This window comes from Lepus europaeus, chromosome 1 (assembly GCF_033115175.1).
Source record: "Lepus europaeus isolate LE1 chromosome 1, mLepTim1.pri, whole genome shotgun sequence".
NCBI classification, from domain to species: domain Eukaryota; kingdom Metazoa; phylum Chordata; class Mammalia; order Lagomorpha; family Leporidae; genus Lepus; species Lepus europaeus.
In genome coordinates, this window is record NC_084827.1 from 16,160,978 (window position 1) to 16,175,899 (window position 14,922).

Below are 14,922 nucleotides of genomic sequence, written 5' to 3' on the forward strand. Positions count from 1 at the left end.
GAATTTCATTGTTTGATCTCAAGCATCCTTTGATCTCGCAGTAAGGTAGATCTAAATAATCATTCAAAAACATATTAGGAACTTTCTCAGAAGGATCAAATAATGATGAATTATAGCCATGAAAGCTTTACCCTGTAATTACAATCTGTTTGCCAACAACTGTGCTGTCATTTAAATGAGTATTCCTGTAAGTATCCATGCCACTTAGGCAAGAAATCCTTTTATTGCTTAAGCAGCTGAAACAAGGTTTTATGTGATTTTTGAAAGTGTGAAGTCTTCCACACATGTTGTCTTCTTGGAGAGTGAAAACCTCATTTGATTTTGTCCACAGAGCTCAGAGTTCTACAAAGTCACCACCGAGCAGTATCAGAAAGCCGCGGAGGAAGTGGAAGCAAAGTTCAAGTAAGTGCTTAGTAGTGTTATGGTTACTTACTGTTCTTAACGGGATGAAAGCCCAGTTTCAGTGCTTTCTGTACAGAGGAGAGTTTGTTGTGTAACACTGTGGAACCGTTGGAAGGGTTTTTGAGTGGCTGAGATGGGGCCATGTTATCAGCTCTGCTAGAATTCAGATACAACAAAGGGTGTTTGATGAAAGCTTGTTGCCACTCTATTTTATGAATCAAGGAGAAATGGAAAGCAGTAGTAATAGAATTTTCACTTGGAATAACTTAAAAAGTAGAATGGTCTTGATTGTGACAGTGATGTTAAATTGTTACCTCTATTAATGGAAATGTAGAAACCATCAACTTTTGTATAGTCAAATGATGGGCATATCCAAACCTGGAGAGCCACCTTTGTCGCCTTAAAATGTTTTCATTTCTTTGCATATATCCTAAAAGGATAAATCATAGACTTGACTTTGCCCTTGGTTATGAAGGTGATGTTAAATTGCTACCTCTATTAATGGAAACATATAGAAACCATTCACTTTCATACAGTAAAGTGGTGGGTATGTACTAAGTTTGAGTATCCGCCTTTACATGTTTAAACTGTTTTCACTCCTTAACATACACCTTAAAAGCATTTAAATCATACACTTTGCCTCACCCTGGATTATGAAGGTGATGTTAAATTGCTACCTCTATTAAACCTTGGGATGTTTAAATGAATGTTCTATAATGGATGGATCAAAGTGTCCATGACCTATAGCCCTATACATTCCCTTTGCTGCCAGTTCTCACATTGGGTAAGAAGGTATCAGTCAGAATTTTCCTGGGTATATAAATAATTCTAGTGTGTAACCCTATAAATAAAGTATGTGCAAATTAGCAAAGCAAAAAAAAGACAAAACAAAAAGGTGTTGTGGCAAAGATAGTTGAAAAGATTGTACTAGGCTCTGACCTCCTTCCTTACACATTTATAGCATTTGATGAAATGGCTAAACCCTAAGGTGGAGTTAATAGTTTCTGCTACAGTGCAATATGTATGGTAATGGATATTATGCTACTTTAATGTTAATCAAATAAGATATTTTTTAAATGATGTGGTTTGAGGTTTATTTAATCAGGAAAAAAAAAAAAAACCTTTAGTCTTTCTGAGTAGATTATCTCTTAGCGGTAGCAGAGAGAGACCTTCTAAGTGTGGGTCACAGATCTCACTCTTAGAGGGTAATGTGAGATCTTAAGAATCCAGATGTGTGGGGCAGGCGGCACTGTGGCACAGTGGGTTAAAGCCTCAGCCTGCAGTGCAGGCATTGCCTGTGAGCACCAGTTCAAGTCCTGGCTGATCCACTTCCCATCCAACTCCTTGCTAATGTGCCTGGGAAAGCAGCAGAGGATGGCCTAAGCCCTTAGGGCCCTGCAGTCATGTGGGAGACCTGTAGGAGGCTCCTGGCTCCTAGCTCCAGATCTGCTCAGCTCCGGCCATTGTGACCATTTGAGGAGTGAACCAGCGGATGAAAGACCTCTCTCTCTGTGTCTCTACCTCTTTTTCTGTAACTCTGTTTTTGAGGTAAATAAAATAAATCTTTTTTAAAAAAAGAATTGAGATATGAAGTTGGATGTAGATTTGATACCAAAAGGGTACCCTCCATATATATATATATATATATATATATATATATATATATATATATATATATTTCTTATGTGATGTATCTAGCTTCTCCCTTGGTGATAAAGCAACATTGTTTTAACCTTTTTTTTAATGACTACTCTATGAGAAATTTGACTTGACGCCCAGGATATTTCCTCATTTTACAATAACTGTAAAAGCAGCTAAAATTTAAGATAAGCCAGAGATGGGTTCTGACCAGAATGATTGTGGAGTCTTCATAAAGCAGATATTTTGGCTGAGCCTTGAAGGCCATTGAGTAAGTAGAAGGGAAAACTGTTCCAGGCCGGGGGAGGTGGTGGGGGGGGGGGGGCAGTCGTGCTCTGTGGTTGATGAGTAATGGGTTGGTGAAGAGCAGTGGCTGGGCTCGCAGACATAGTACACCATGGAGCTGGAGCCATCAGGGCACCCCCCCACCTGTGGGCTAGGAACGCGGCTTCTGACCCAGGAGTCCTGGGAAAGGGTTTGACAGGCGAGCATCCTGATTCCTGTGTTCCCGTGGAAACAGTCGGCCAGTGGTTGGGAGGTGTCGTGGGAGGCCGAGAACCAGGAGCCGCAAGTGCCAGATGGGAGATCGCTACAAATGAGACAGGAAAGAAAGAGATGGGAACAAAAAGAAAAGAAAAAAAAAAATGTCCCTGAAAGGTGGGACATGAGTGAGCAATCGGCCGGTGCACTCATTCTGCAGGGCTGCTCCGTACCCCAGATTAGACAGCTCCAGGAGCAGAACTCTAGTTTCTGACAGTCCTGGAAGCTGGGGGCCCAAGGTCAAGGTGGGGCAGGGCTGATTTCTTCTGAGGTCTCCCTCTCCGTGGCTTACAGGTGACCGTGACCATCTTCTCCTTGTGTGTCCACATCATCTCCCCCATTTGTAGGTCTGTTTTCTAATCTCCTGTCCTGTTGGACTAGAGCCGCCTTTAAAAAAAAAAAAAAAAGATTGATTTATTTATTTGAAAGTGTTATACAGAAAGAGAGAGAGAGAGAGAGGGAGAAGGAGAGAGAGAGGTCTTCTGTCCGCTGGTTCACTTCCCAAATGGCTGCACTGGCCGGAGCTGCGCTAATCCAAAGCCAGAAGCCAGGAGCTTCTTCTGGGTCTCCCATGTAGGTGCAGGGGCCCAAGCATTTGGGCCATCTTCCACTGCTTTCCCGGGCCATAGCAAAGAGCTGGATCAGAAGTGGAGCAGTCCCCATATGGGATGCCGGCACTGGAGGCAGCAGCTTTACCCACTGTGCCACAGTGCCAGCCCCGACCTTGTTTTAAATTAATGACCTCTTTTAAGAACTTTCTCTCCAAATTCAGTTGCATTTTGAGGCACTGGGCATTAGAACTTCAACACAGGAATTTGAGAGAGGGGAGGGACACACTCACGGTTCAGTCCATGATATTTGGATAGAAGTGAAACCGAAAATATGAGTTTAGCAGATTGGAAAACTGGTGTCAGCAAGTCCGATTGTGGATGTGACAAGCCTCTCTCCTGAAGCCCTGCCCAGCTTTCTGTCAGCTCAGCCTGGCTTCGGCGAGAATGAGAGCCCCCATGGAGCCCAAGAAGGACTGTCATGAGGGCTTACCTTCTACAAGCCTGCATGGACCACAGGGTAGACTAAGTTTTAAACACAACCCCAGCAGCAGCACGTGGCCAGGCTGTGCCTTGCCGAAGAGAAGCTGGACTTCATAACCAGGCTCGCAGAGTGCAACCTCTCAACCCAGGAACTTTCCCAGGCGGTGGAAATTGTTAGCCACATCAGGTCCCTCGGCCGACATGGTATCAGCTGGAGCTCTGGGGTGGGGCTGCAGGACACTGAGTGTATTTGAGTGGGCTTTCAATCAGTCCAGCTGTTAGGAGGCCCCAATCACTCAGTGAGCATCCCTGGTTGACGATACTCCATGCGTACTGTCACGCTGATACCAGGAAAGCAGCGGGTCCAGAGGACCAGGGAAGCCCTGAAACCCTTCCAGACTGCCCTGTGCATCTTCCCTTGCCTGGCCTCCTGTACAGTTCCCCCGGTATACAAGCGTAACCGGGTGGAGTGGCTTTCCAGTGACATGTTGAACCCTGGAGTCCTCAGGACGTTCAGCTGAGCCCTTGTCTGCCTGCTGTTGATATCGGGGTGAGCGCAGCCTTGGGGACCGTGCCCCTCAGACTCTGCAGGCTGGCCATCTGCAGTGCAAACAACACCTCAGGGTTGATGCCCTGGGAAGGAATTCCAAGAGCTCATTTTCTCAGAGTAGCTTTCAGGTAATCCTTGTACCCATTTTCCCCATACCTGCTCCCTCTTTGACAACGCCAAATCCTTACTACACAGTCTGGCCACATGCTGCTGCTGGGGTTGGGTTTAAGATGAAGTCTACCCTGTGGTCCATATTTTTAAAAAATCCAAAGCTAATTCTGTGATGGTATAGTTACATCACTGATAAATTTCAAATCATTAGAATGCCATTGTTTTCCCTGAGAATTAAAGAATTTGAAAGTGGATAATGTGTATTATTTATTTTCCTAGAGCTTTTTCTACACAGTAGCTTTAGAACTTTAGCTATAAAGCTACATCACTGAGCAAATCCAGCTTTTTAATTTTTTTTTCAAGATTTGTTTATTTAAAAGGCAGAGTGATGGAGACATCTTCTTCCCGCTGGTTGTCTCCTCAAATGACTGCAGTAGCCAGGGCTTGGCCAGGCCACAGCCAGAAGCCAGGAGCTCATTGGCACCTCCTACATAGGTGGCTGGGCCCTGGTGCTTGGCCCTGAATCTGCTGCCTTCCCGGGCACACCAGAAGCAAGCAGGATGTTGCTGGAACTCTGCCTGCCATCTGAATTGGGATCCCATTGTGCCATGATGCCTGGCACCTCAGCCTTTTTCTACTAGTATTCTACTAGTAAGTTTTATTCAAAAGAAATACTTTTTTTAAAGATTTATTTATTTATTTATTTGAAAGAGTTACACAGAGAGGGGCGAGGCAGAGAGAGAGAGAGAGAGGTCTTCCATCCACTAGTTCACTCCCCAATTGGCTGCAACGGCTGGAGCTGTGCCTATCCGAAGCCAGGAGCCAGGAGCTTCTTCTGGGTCTCCCACACGGGTACAGAGGCCCAAACACTTGGGCCATCTTCTACTGCTTTCCCGGGCCATAGCAGAGAGCTGGATCAGAAGAGGAGAAACGAGACTAGAACTGGCACCCGTATGGGATGCTGGCACTGCAAACCAGGACGTTAACCCGCCTCACCACAGCACCGGCCTCAGAAATACTTCTTTTCACAGCCCAGCTAAAACAGTCATTGTCAGCACTGCATACATGAACTGCCAGCCTTTGTTATTTTCAGCTAACACAGAAACATACAGTGCTGGTTCCCAGTTACGGAGTGCTAATACCATGTTATATCTCGGCCTAGTGAAAATTATGTTCTATAATTGTCCTTTTTAGGTGATAGTACCTTCTAGATAATTAATGAAAATACTACGTTAAGTAAGGTAATGTGGATAAAGCTTTAGTACAGGTGTCGTACAAAGTAAATGTTCATCAAAGTCTAGGTCTTATTCTATTCAACCCAAGGTGTGACACCATGTGCCATAGGAGAAAATTGTGATTGGTCTCTGAATAAAATCCCAATGCTATTAAGCCCTGCAGTAGGATCTTAGAAGCAGTTGTTCTCCTAAAGGAGTTCATGTGTGGCCAAAATTACCAAAACCTAAAGCACACGTATGTCACGGCAGTGCAGTCACAGTGTTTGCTGGGAGGGGGGTGGGGTGGCCCTGTTTCCCTGTCAACATCAGGACCAGGTTCCCTTAGGTGCATTGGGCTGATGTGCCACACCTGTAGAAGGGAAATGTCACCGCAATGTTGACACACAGGCGAGTTGTCTTTATAACACAAAAGCAAATACAAAGCTAATATCCGAGGCTTGTGAACTCTTTTAAAGGCAAAATAAACATTGTAAGGACAAAGTAATAGCAAACAAATGAAACACATTTTAAAGACAATTGCGATTTAAGTCCCATGCTGTCTTTCAGTAATGAAGGAGCCAGTTTTCTACCTTCCTTAAAAGGTTTTTAAAAGTGAAAGAAGCATGATATGTATGCAAAGTGACATAGATCTCCTGAAAATATTTGGGGGATGGTTTCAAACATTAGAGGTATAACTTTGCAACTTGGTTTCAGTTTCTTTGAAAGTTGAAGGACTTTTAAAGAGAGTATGAGTCTATGAAATTGCATACACGAATATGCCTTTGTGTGCCAGAGTTTAGAAGGAGTTTTTCACTTTTATCCTTGAACAAAGTTTTTGGAACCTGACTTGAAAGTTTAGGCTCGTGGTAGAAGCATGGGTTGTCCTTATAGCGTACCAAAAACATAAGTTACACTGTAGGTATGTTTAGGTGGTTTTACATATCTGAGGGATGTTATGCAAAATTTGTTTGGATTTTGTATGTATTACTATATATTTAAAGATTCTCTTCATATAAAATCCTTTAAACTTTTTTAAGGGTTTTACGTTAGCTGGCAGTTCTGTTTAATTACTTTTTTGGGGGTGTGTGACTTTAATAGCTACCCTACTGGTAGAGTCATGGAGCTGAGGGTGACAAGCCAATGGTATCAGCAGGTGTTTTCTCCTGTTCTCTATAATTACACTTGTGGCTCATGGACAGTTATAAGCAACAGTGTTTAAAGATCTTGCTTAATTGGCTGTACAATAATTAAATAAGATTTTGACTGGCAAATTTATAATTCTGTTAGATGCATAAGCCAGTGTGCCTGAATGTCAATGTGACTTCAATTTGGAAATATTAGATTAATAGAACTAATTGTACCACAAGTGCAAAGTTTACCCTGATTAATAGTCTTAAAACTCTTCTGGAAGTTTAGTCAGGTAAATTTATGTTACTTAACCTTTCTGCTAAAATTTTTAATTAAAAGTTACTTGAGAAGTTTGAGCTTTTGAGCTTTGCTGTGCTGCTCTTGGACTCTCTGAAGTTGAGCTCGGGCGTTTTCCCATTTTCTCCAGCTGCCTTTCCGAGTAACTTGCCGTTATCAGAAGGATTAGCATTGTCTGCCATTGTTTGTGCATTTGTATCTGCAACTGACAGGTGTCCTGCGCTTCTTCTCTGACACTTATTGATGTCTACTTATAACCTGCTTTAGTGCTGTGTGAATGGATCTGATATACCAAATGTGCATGATAAATGTTTTATCTCTGATTCTCATTGATCAATTTCGAAATGATCAAATGGTTTCTCTCAGTGAGACACTAATTCACATTGATCAAATTCTAAATGACCAAGTTGACTTGGTTTCTGCTGAACACAAATTGTATTAAAACAACATTACTTGAACATGGTGCCTTTCCTAATGCAGGAGTTATGTTACCATTGTAAGTAGAGTTATTGTATTACAAAGATGTCTCCTTCATAATGAAAAGTTTACACAAGAAGAAAAGAATGCTGTATTACAGGAAGAACAGGGCTTGGGGCAAGGATTTGGGCTTTTACTAACTAATTAAATTCTGCATTTGTATTGGGCCTTTCTTCCCCCTTTTTAATTTGAAGGGCCGTGAGCAGGAAATACAGCAGCTGCAGTGGTGACATTTTATTCCCTGTGGTCCTTGGAGCCAAGTGATGTCTTGATTATTCAATAAGGGACTCAGTAATTGAAGAGGCAAAATATAAGTGCATAAGCTTCTGGCTTGCAGTTACCTTTTGTGAAGTTCAAGGTTATTTGTTAGTTTTTGTTCTCCAAACGTCCACCCACCTATGTCACCTTCCATACTATTTAGTGCATGAATTCTCTTTTGAGTTTGTGTGTTGTCAGGGGAGGATTTCCATTCTGAAACTGAAGAAAAGGTGTTGGTGTTTCAGTGCTTGGTGTGGGAAGCCAACGGCAAGGATACATTGGGCTGAGACGTTGACTTGGTTATTTAGAGCACCCAACTCCGCAAGTGGGTTGGTTATTATACTTTTTACTTTTTTTTTTAATTTTTTTTTTATTTTTGACAGGCAGAGTGGACAGTGAGAGAGACAGAGAGAAAGGCCTTCCCTTGCCATTGGTTCACCCTCCAGTGGCCGCCACTGCCAGCGCGCTGCAGCCAGCGCACTGCGCTGATCCGAAGGCAGGAGCCAGGTGCTTATCCTGGTCTCCCATGGGGTGCAGGGCCCAAGCACTTGGGCCATCCTGCATTGTACTCCCGGACCACAGCAGAGAGCTGGCCTGGAAGAGGGGCAACCGGGACAAAATCCGGAGCCCCAACTGGGACTAGAACCCGGGGTGCTGGCACCTCAAGGCGGAGGATTAGCCTATTGAGCCACGGTGCCGGCTATGCCTTTGACTTGTATCTTCCCTCTGCAACATACAGGTTGGAACTGCGCCCCGGTTCAAGGCATGTAAGCTGCAAAGGTTTGAAAGCTAAGAAAAGGCCATCGGTCCTTATCTTAAAAGATGGTCTTAAATTGTTGTTTCATTCAACTCTAAGGTGTGCTGTAGATAATGTTGCAGCTCTTTTTGTGTCATCAGGGACATGTGGTCAAGCCAGCCATTGACATCGCAAGCCAAGGAAAGTGAGACCTGCTTTGAAACCCACTAAGGCTTCTTGTGCATTTAGAAGTATGTTTGTAAAGCACCCTTAGATGGTTAATGCTACCCCCACCCCTCTCTAAGGTTGCAGCCCTTCTAATCAGATCAGCTAGGTGTGCAGTTCCTTCTTACTCTTGGGGCTGGGGCTCTATATGAGACATGTACTGTTTTCTAAGGGGCAAGAAGCAAAGCCCAAGAAGAAGCAGCAACAACATTTGTGAGTTAACGTGTCCCTGAGCGTCACCTCTCTACCCTTTGCTTCCTCACAGCTTTCTTCGCTCTGGAGAGGGGCAGAGCAGGATGGCAAAGCTGATCGGAATTGGAATAGGGGAGGCTAAGGAAGGGGCAAGGAGCAGGGCTGTAAGCCAACAACACAAACTGCAGCCGTCTCATGGACATCTGCAGCCGGGTCATTGTAGAAACTGTGTCACCCCTTCGGCATCCTGTGTCAGGACTCTCCAGCGCTGCAGAAGCTGCAGCCCATCATAAACCTGTGGCCTGGAACTCTCCTCTCTGCCCCACTGTGGCAGTTGCTGTTTGCTGGGGCGTTCCAGGCATCAGCTTTGCGGGAATACAGTCTGCCCAAACGTTACATGGAGAGCATCGTAGCCCTTAGGTTCATGACCCTCTCCTTGTGAGATAACAGATCTTCTGTTTTCCCTACGTGGACGTTACCCCTGAGCTTTCATCCTGAATCAGTATGATCCATTGAGAATCTAGAATACCTCACCATGGTTATATGAAATGTTAACTGCATACTGTTAGAGAAATGAAAATTATGCCAAAACCAAACCTTGTTTCTTACCTTGCAACACAATATTTTAAATGAGAACATTTGACTTGCAAGGTACATGGTATTTTGGAATTTATTGATCCTTGGTTTCTGGAACAATTAACTACCTGGCTCATAGTTCCAAAAGATATTTCTAACTAGAAATACTAAGTTTGTCCTCCTGCTGATTCTGACTAGAGTTTATTTATTTTTTAAACTTCACGTTGAAGGTAATTTCTTTGCTTTTCCTTTAATGCCTTCAACAATAAGAAAACATTATTTTGCTTTTTGAGTGCTACTCAGCTCCAGTTAGAGAGCAATAGAACTTGTAGGAGGGCCAATTAGGGTTAATTTTTATGTGACTGGCCCGCTACGTTGTTAAATGTCCACAAAGGCTTCTAGGAAGTAGACTTTGAAATTCTTTGGGTCAAATTTACAGGGTTCACTGTCTTAAGACCTGAGCATGATTAAAAATTATACCAAAGAACTTGTTCACACAGAATTGGTAGCTGTCAGGTCGATCTCTGGAAATTTGTGCAGGTTCAGCTCCATTATAATAGCACGTAACGTCTGATAACCCACTCTGATGCTCTCGGTTCTTCCCTGCGTTGAGCCCGATGCTTCCCTGTGGTTGCCCACTCACTATGCCTGGGCTGACACTACGCACTGAGACTGAAGATGAACCTCTCAGGCTCTTTTTACTGAAATGTGGGTTCTCGTCACTCCCTTCTGGATGGGCAGTTGCCACAGCATCCCTCATGGCTTCTGTCTGTCGAGGATTCCTATTTCTGGCTCTTCTGATTTTTCTTAAGAACTAAGTGTACAAGATACAAAACTTGATTCATTGGAGCAGAATTTTGAAGTTCTGCTCATCTTAAGACAGCATTCAGAGCGTTTGTTTTTAAACGGGCAAAAGACTTGGACACTCCAAAGGAAAATAGAAGAATGGCTCTTTAGCACGTGGCAAGGGGCTGTAGGTCATTAGCTATCAGTGGAATGCAAAGTAAAACCACTGGGATGGTAAAAATAAAGGCTGACAATATTAATTGTCCACAAAGATATGGAGAAACCAAAACTCTCCCCTACTATACTTGGGGGGGGAGGGGGGCAGTATAAAATGCAAAGTCACTTTGGAAAAATGCAGGCACCTTCTTGCGTATTTGAACCTGCCCTTGGCCTGTGAGCCAGCGATTCCAGTCCTACCCGTTTACTCAGGAAAGAGCAGAGTGTGCATCCACAAGAAGACGTGAACACGTGTGTTTGCAGCTTGTTTACGTGTGGTCGTCGAAAACTAGAAACAACCCACATGGGAATCAACGAAAGACGGGATAAACGAATTGTGGTCTGTCCAGTAGAATGTGATTGAGCATCGTTTTTAAAGAGCACACGATTGATACGTATGATGCCGTGGTTAAATCTCAGAAGCTTTATGTTAAGAAGAAAGAAGCCATACACAAAACTGTGTGACTTCTTTCATCGGAAGTTCAGAAACAGGCACAATGGGTCTAGCCCAGCAGAAATCTGTAAGTGGATGGTGAGATTAGAGCAGGACTTGGTTGAAAAGGACACAAGTGAACTTTCTGAACGTTTGGACTATTCAGGGTGACAGCCACACAGATTCATGTATTACTATATGTTGATTTTACCCAAAACACCCTTAAATTCAATGTTAGTTCACTTCAGTTATGGAAAATAGCCCAAATATTGGGAACCCCCAGTTTACGAGTGTAACTTGTCGTAGGAGACTGTTCCGTCCATCATAGTCTTTAGAAACTGGGATTCCTAATGCCTCACATAATCATTTTTTCATTAGAGTTAGAAGCCCTTGTCTCAAAGTCAGGGCTACACATCTAGCATGGTTTATTACAATAGAAAAAGAGAGAGCTATATCTTGTTTGCAAGAATCAGTCTTTTCTCCCCATGTTAAATTGCATTTGTCTGTTATTCTCTCCTAGAGCCTCCTAGGTAGATTTGGTTCAGGTCTGAAAGGGATTTTCGATGAAAGGGTTTTGTAGGCAGTGTTTGTAAGTGAACTGTTTGTACACTAGCACTGGTGCTTGCTAATATCATAATCTTAGGCAGCGATTTGTTCATACTATTTATTGAGTCCTGGCAGAACACTCGAAAACTTGTAAAAGCTCGCGTCTTGGCCCTTCCCTCCATGTTGAAATGAAAGCACACGTGTTCCCATGTGAACATGTCGCCAAGCCTCCCCAGCTTGCTCACATGGCTGCCGTAAGTTATTCCGTGTGCGTGCGTGCGCTCGCTCCGTGGCCAACGGTTAAACTGCCGCGCCGCTTTTGTGAGCGTGTTTGTCTAAATGCTGGTAATCAACCGCGTCCCTGGAAAATTGATAGATGTGCTCATTAGGGAGAGTTCTTGCTCTTGGCTCCGTTTCACGAGTCACCTCAGCTAGCGTTTCTGGATGAAGCTGGCAGGAGACCCACACAGCGATACATCTGGCTGAACGCTGGTTTCCAAGGGCCGAGGCTGCCTTTTTTGGTGCCTTAACCATGCATTGTAGGGATCTGGCAAGCACAGGGAAGTCTGTTATTTGCTAATTACAGTATTTACACAAGAAAGGCCGAGAGGCTGCTGTGGTGTGGTGGGAATTCTTCATTTTATTTAATTTTATTTATTTTTTTGCGCGCTGCCATTTGCTGCTCATTTTGTTCTCTTGCACTTCCATGGTTACACAAATACCTATTTATTTGTGAGACAGATCTGTCTTCAGAGACTCAGAGGTCCCCCAGCCGGCCACTCACTGGCCTGGGTTTCCAGAGAGCTGCCTGTGTGAGCGATGCACCCATCGTGGTTCTATGATTGGGATTTTGAGGGTAGCATACACCTGTTCCTGCTTTCAGGATGAAAAATGAATTGCCGATTACTGTAGACATGTTCAGACACGACACTTCATATGGCAGACGTTTGCTCTGCCTGCTGTCTGCTGGGCCCCCCGACGAGGAAACCATCAGTTCTGAAGAGGGGGTGTATCGGCAAGGAGGCGAGGAGGGAAAGGATCACTTCCCCAGCCCTTCCCGTTTCTGGTGCTAGTCAAACCGCGGATTGGGGGTCAGCGCCTCTCACCTCTGTTTCCGCAGCAGAGCCCTTGAACAAGATGAAGCGATCAGAGCCGGGCGCCAGCGCGTCGTCACAGTCTCATCACTTTGCAAGCCGCAGGCCCAGCTGCTGCTGCTCTCAGCATCCGGCTCCACTGATCCACACTCACAGCACCTCCCTTACAGCTCATCTGCTGCTCCTTGCGATGAACCAGTCCTTTTCTTTCCCTCATGGTGTTTCTCCAATGCAAACGATGATGGCGTGAGGGAAAACATAACATCCCTGGGTGTAAAATGCATTTTTCAGACATTCTAGTCTGTTGACAAGAGCCGGATGTTGTGTCAATACTTAAATCCTGGGTGGTTTCTGTTGGGTTGGGTGGGTGTTGGTTTGGATACATCACTGGAATCTTTGAGCCTCAGTTACTGGCCCTTCTCAGGAGACCACTTTCACAGACTCGTCTGTCTTAGACGTTCTTTTCTATTAGGGACTCCTAACACCCAGTTCTCCTTTGTTTGGGGTCTTCCCCCAGTGCCGAGCTCAATGTCTTGTGTTTATTTTTTAAGTGTATTAATGTGACAGTTTTCCTTGGGCTTTCCTTGAACTTTGTCATCGTGAGTGTTGGCCGCATCAAATCCATCAAGGACCTCTTTTGTGCCCAAGGTCCTGTGAGTACTGGAAATAGAGAAATATGATTGAGACCCTGCCTTCTGAAGTCTGACCCAAATTGAGGTCATCAGCTGTGCCTGAGAGATGTCAAAACGTGATACGGGAGTTGTATCTGTAAGGTTTGTTCACGGAACGTCTTGAGTGTCTCCTGTATGCTAGCTGGTTCTTACAGATTGGGAGCACAAAATGGCTAAACTGTGCTAAGTATTCCCATGAAAGTACGAACAAAACACTGTAGGAGAAGAAATCCCAGGGACTCCAGATTGCCATGTGAAGGTTGCTGGCGTCTGAGTCTTCTCACCTTGAGATTCTCTTAATGTGAGAAGAAGGAGAACTGTTTGCTGTGAAGTGGGAATTGGATCTCCTGGGAATGCTTAGAATGAACGTGGGAGGAGATCTGATGGAAGATGGTGCCATAAAAGAAGCTTGGAGTCAGAATTTGAAAGGCTTCTGACACGGCTTTAAAAGCAGAGTTAGTAGAGTGTAAGGGTCCTATCACCCATCCCTTGTGCCCATAATTCTTAGCATTAGAATTGTGCGTTTTGAGTTGTTGGTTGTTTTTAGAAGTTTCTTGTCATATGTACAAGTATAATGTTGAGTGCCTGTATGTTCTATGCATTTTTTGTAATCATTACAATTTGCTGTATCATTAATTACTATCATCGAACTAATATCCACTATAAAACCAGCATTTATTAGGATGCCATATTGACTGTTGCCCTGCAAAGTTTAGGGCCCTCAGAGAATGAGAGAGAGAAATGAGTGCTTTAGATGGAAAAGCTGAGGAGGAGAGAATTGAGAAAAGACTTGGTTCATGGGATGCTGTCTTACGTCTTTAGCAGAGAAAGAACCTCCTCTTTTCACACTGATGGAAACAGAACGTGGTGGATGGTTCTTTAGTACTTCCAGCCATCCTTTCCTTGAATGGTAGCCCAAGAGTTCAGACGGCTCCAAATTCTCCCTGCTGTTGCAAAGAATGTGTTTGAGGCAAATTGTGTGAGGTTTATTCAGGTATGTTTTGCCCAGATGTCTAGTGACTTTTACCATTTGTAACTCTGATTGACAGCCCCCGAAGTGCATATCACACATTCTTGGTAGATTTTCTGTTGCTAGTCCCCTTAAAGACACTAATATTACTCAATGAAGCTTTTTAGTACTCGCTCTCCTTCCCATTGAATTTTATGATCACCATTTGCCTTCCTGGAGATTTAATGTACTGAAAAGAATAAGAAATTAATAAATACTAATGGATTTTGAAGAAATTATTAAGCTGGTATTTTTTTCTTTCGTGATGAGGGAATCATAATTTTTCCTCTCTCAGGCCACAGAAAATCCCTTAAAGAGAAGCACGTGGAAGTTGTGGTTGGAATTCAGCCTTCCACATTTATCTCTACGAACGTACATGTCAATAAACAGAGATCTTGTTTTATTTTTACAAAAAGATGAGACCGTACCATATTTTAACTGACATCTGCTATGGGCACATCTCCCCTAGCCCGTACACGCAAGGCCACCTCATTCTTTGCAGCAGCTGTATGGTATTCCATGGCATTTTGGTGTGTTATAGTTCATTGAGCCTTCCTCTGCCGACAGGTGCTCAAGCTGTGTCAGGTGACACTTTTAGTGACAGAACAACAACAGACTGCCGTGAAACAAACCCATCCAGCAGCCCTTAAGAACTGGCACTTTGATTTCCATAGCGCGGTGAGGTCTGAGTTGTGAGCAGTCCTTCCAGCCGATTTATTGCACCTCCTGACCTTGTTTTTGCTGACTTAGGAAGGGTATGTGTAAGACCTCGTGGGGTTTTGTGAGTGTTAA

General features: G+C 43.9%; 1 protein-coding gene across 1 annotated transcript in view; it reads left to right on the forward strand.

Moving 5' to 3' along the window:
- Positions 1-14,922, forward strand: part of CHCHD3 (coiled-coil-helix-coiled-coil-helix domain containing 3) — a 282,290-nt gene that overhangs the window by 229,210 nt on the left and 38,158 nt on the right. Inside the window, exon 6 of the mRNA XM_062198182.1 lies at positions 332-402. Coding sequence (XP_062054166.1) covers positions 332-402 — 71 coding nt within the window. The remainder of the gene's footprint in view (positions 1-331; positions 403-14,922) is intronic.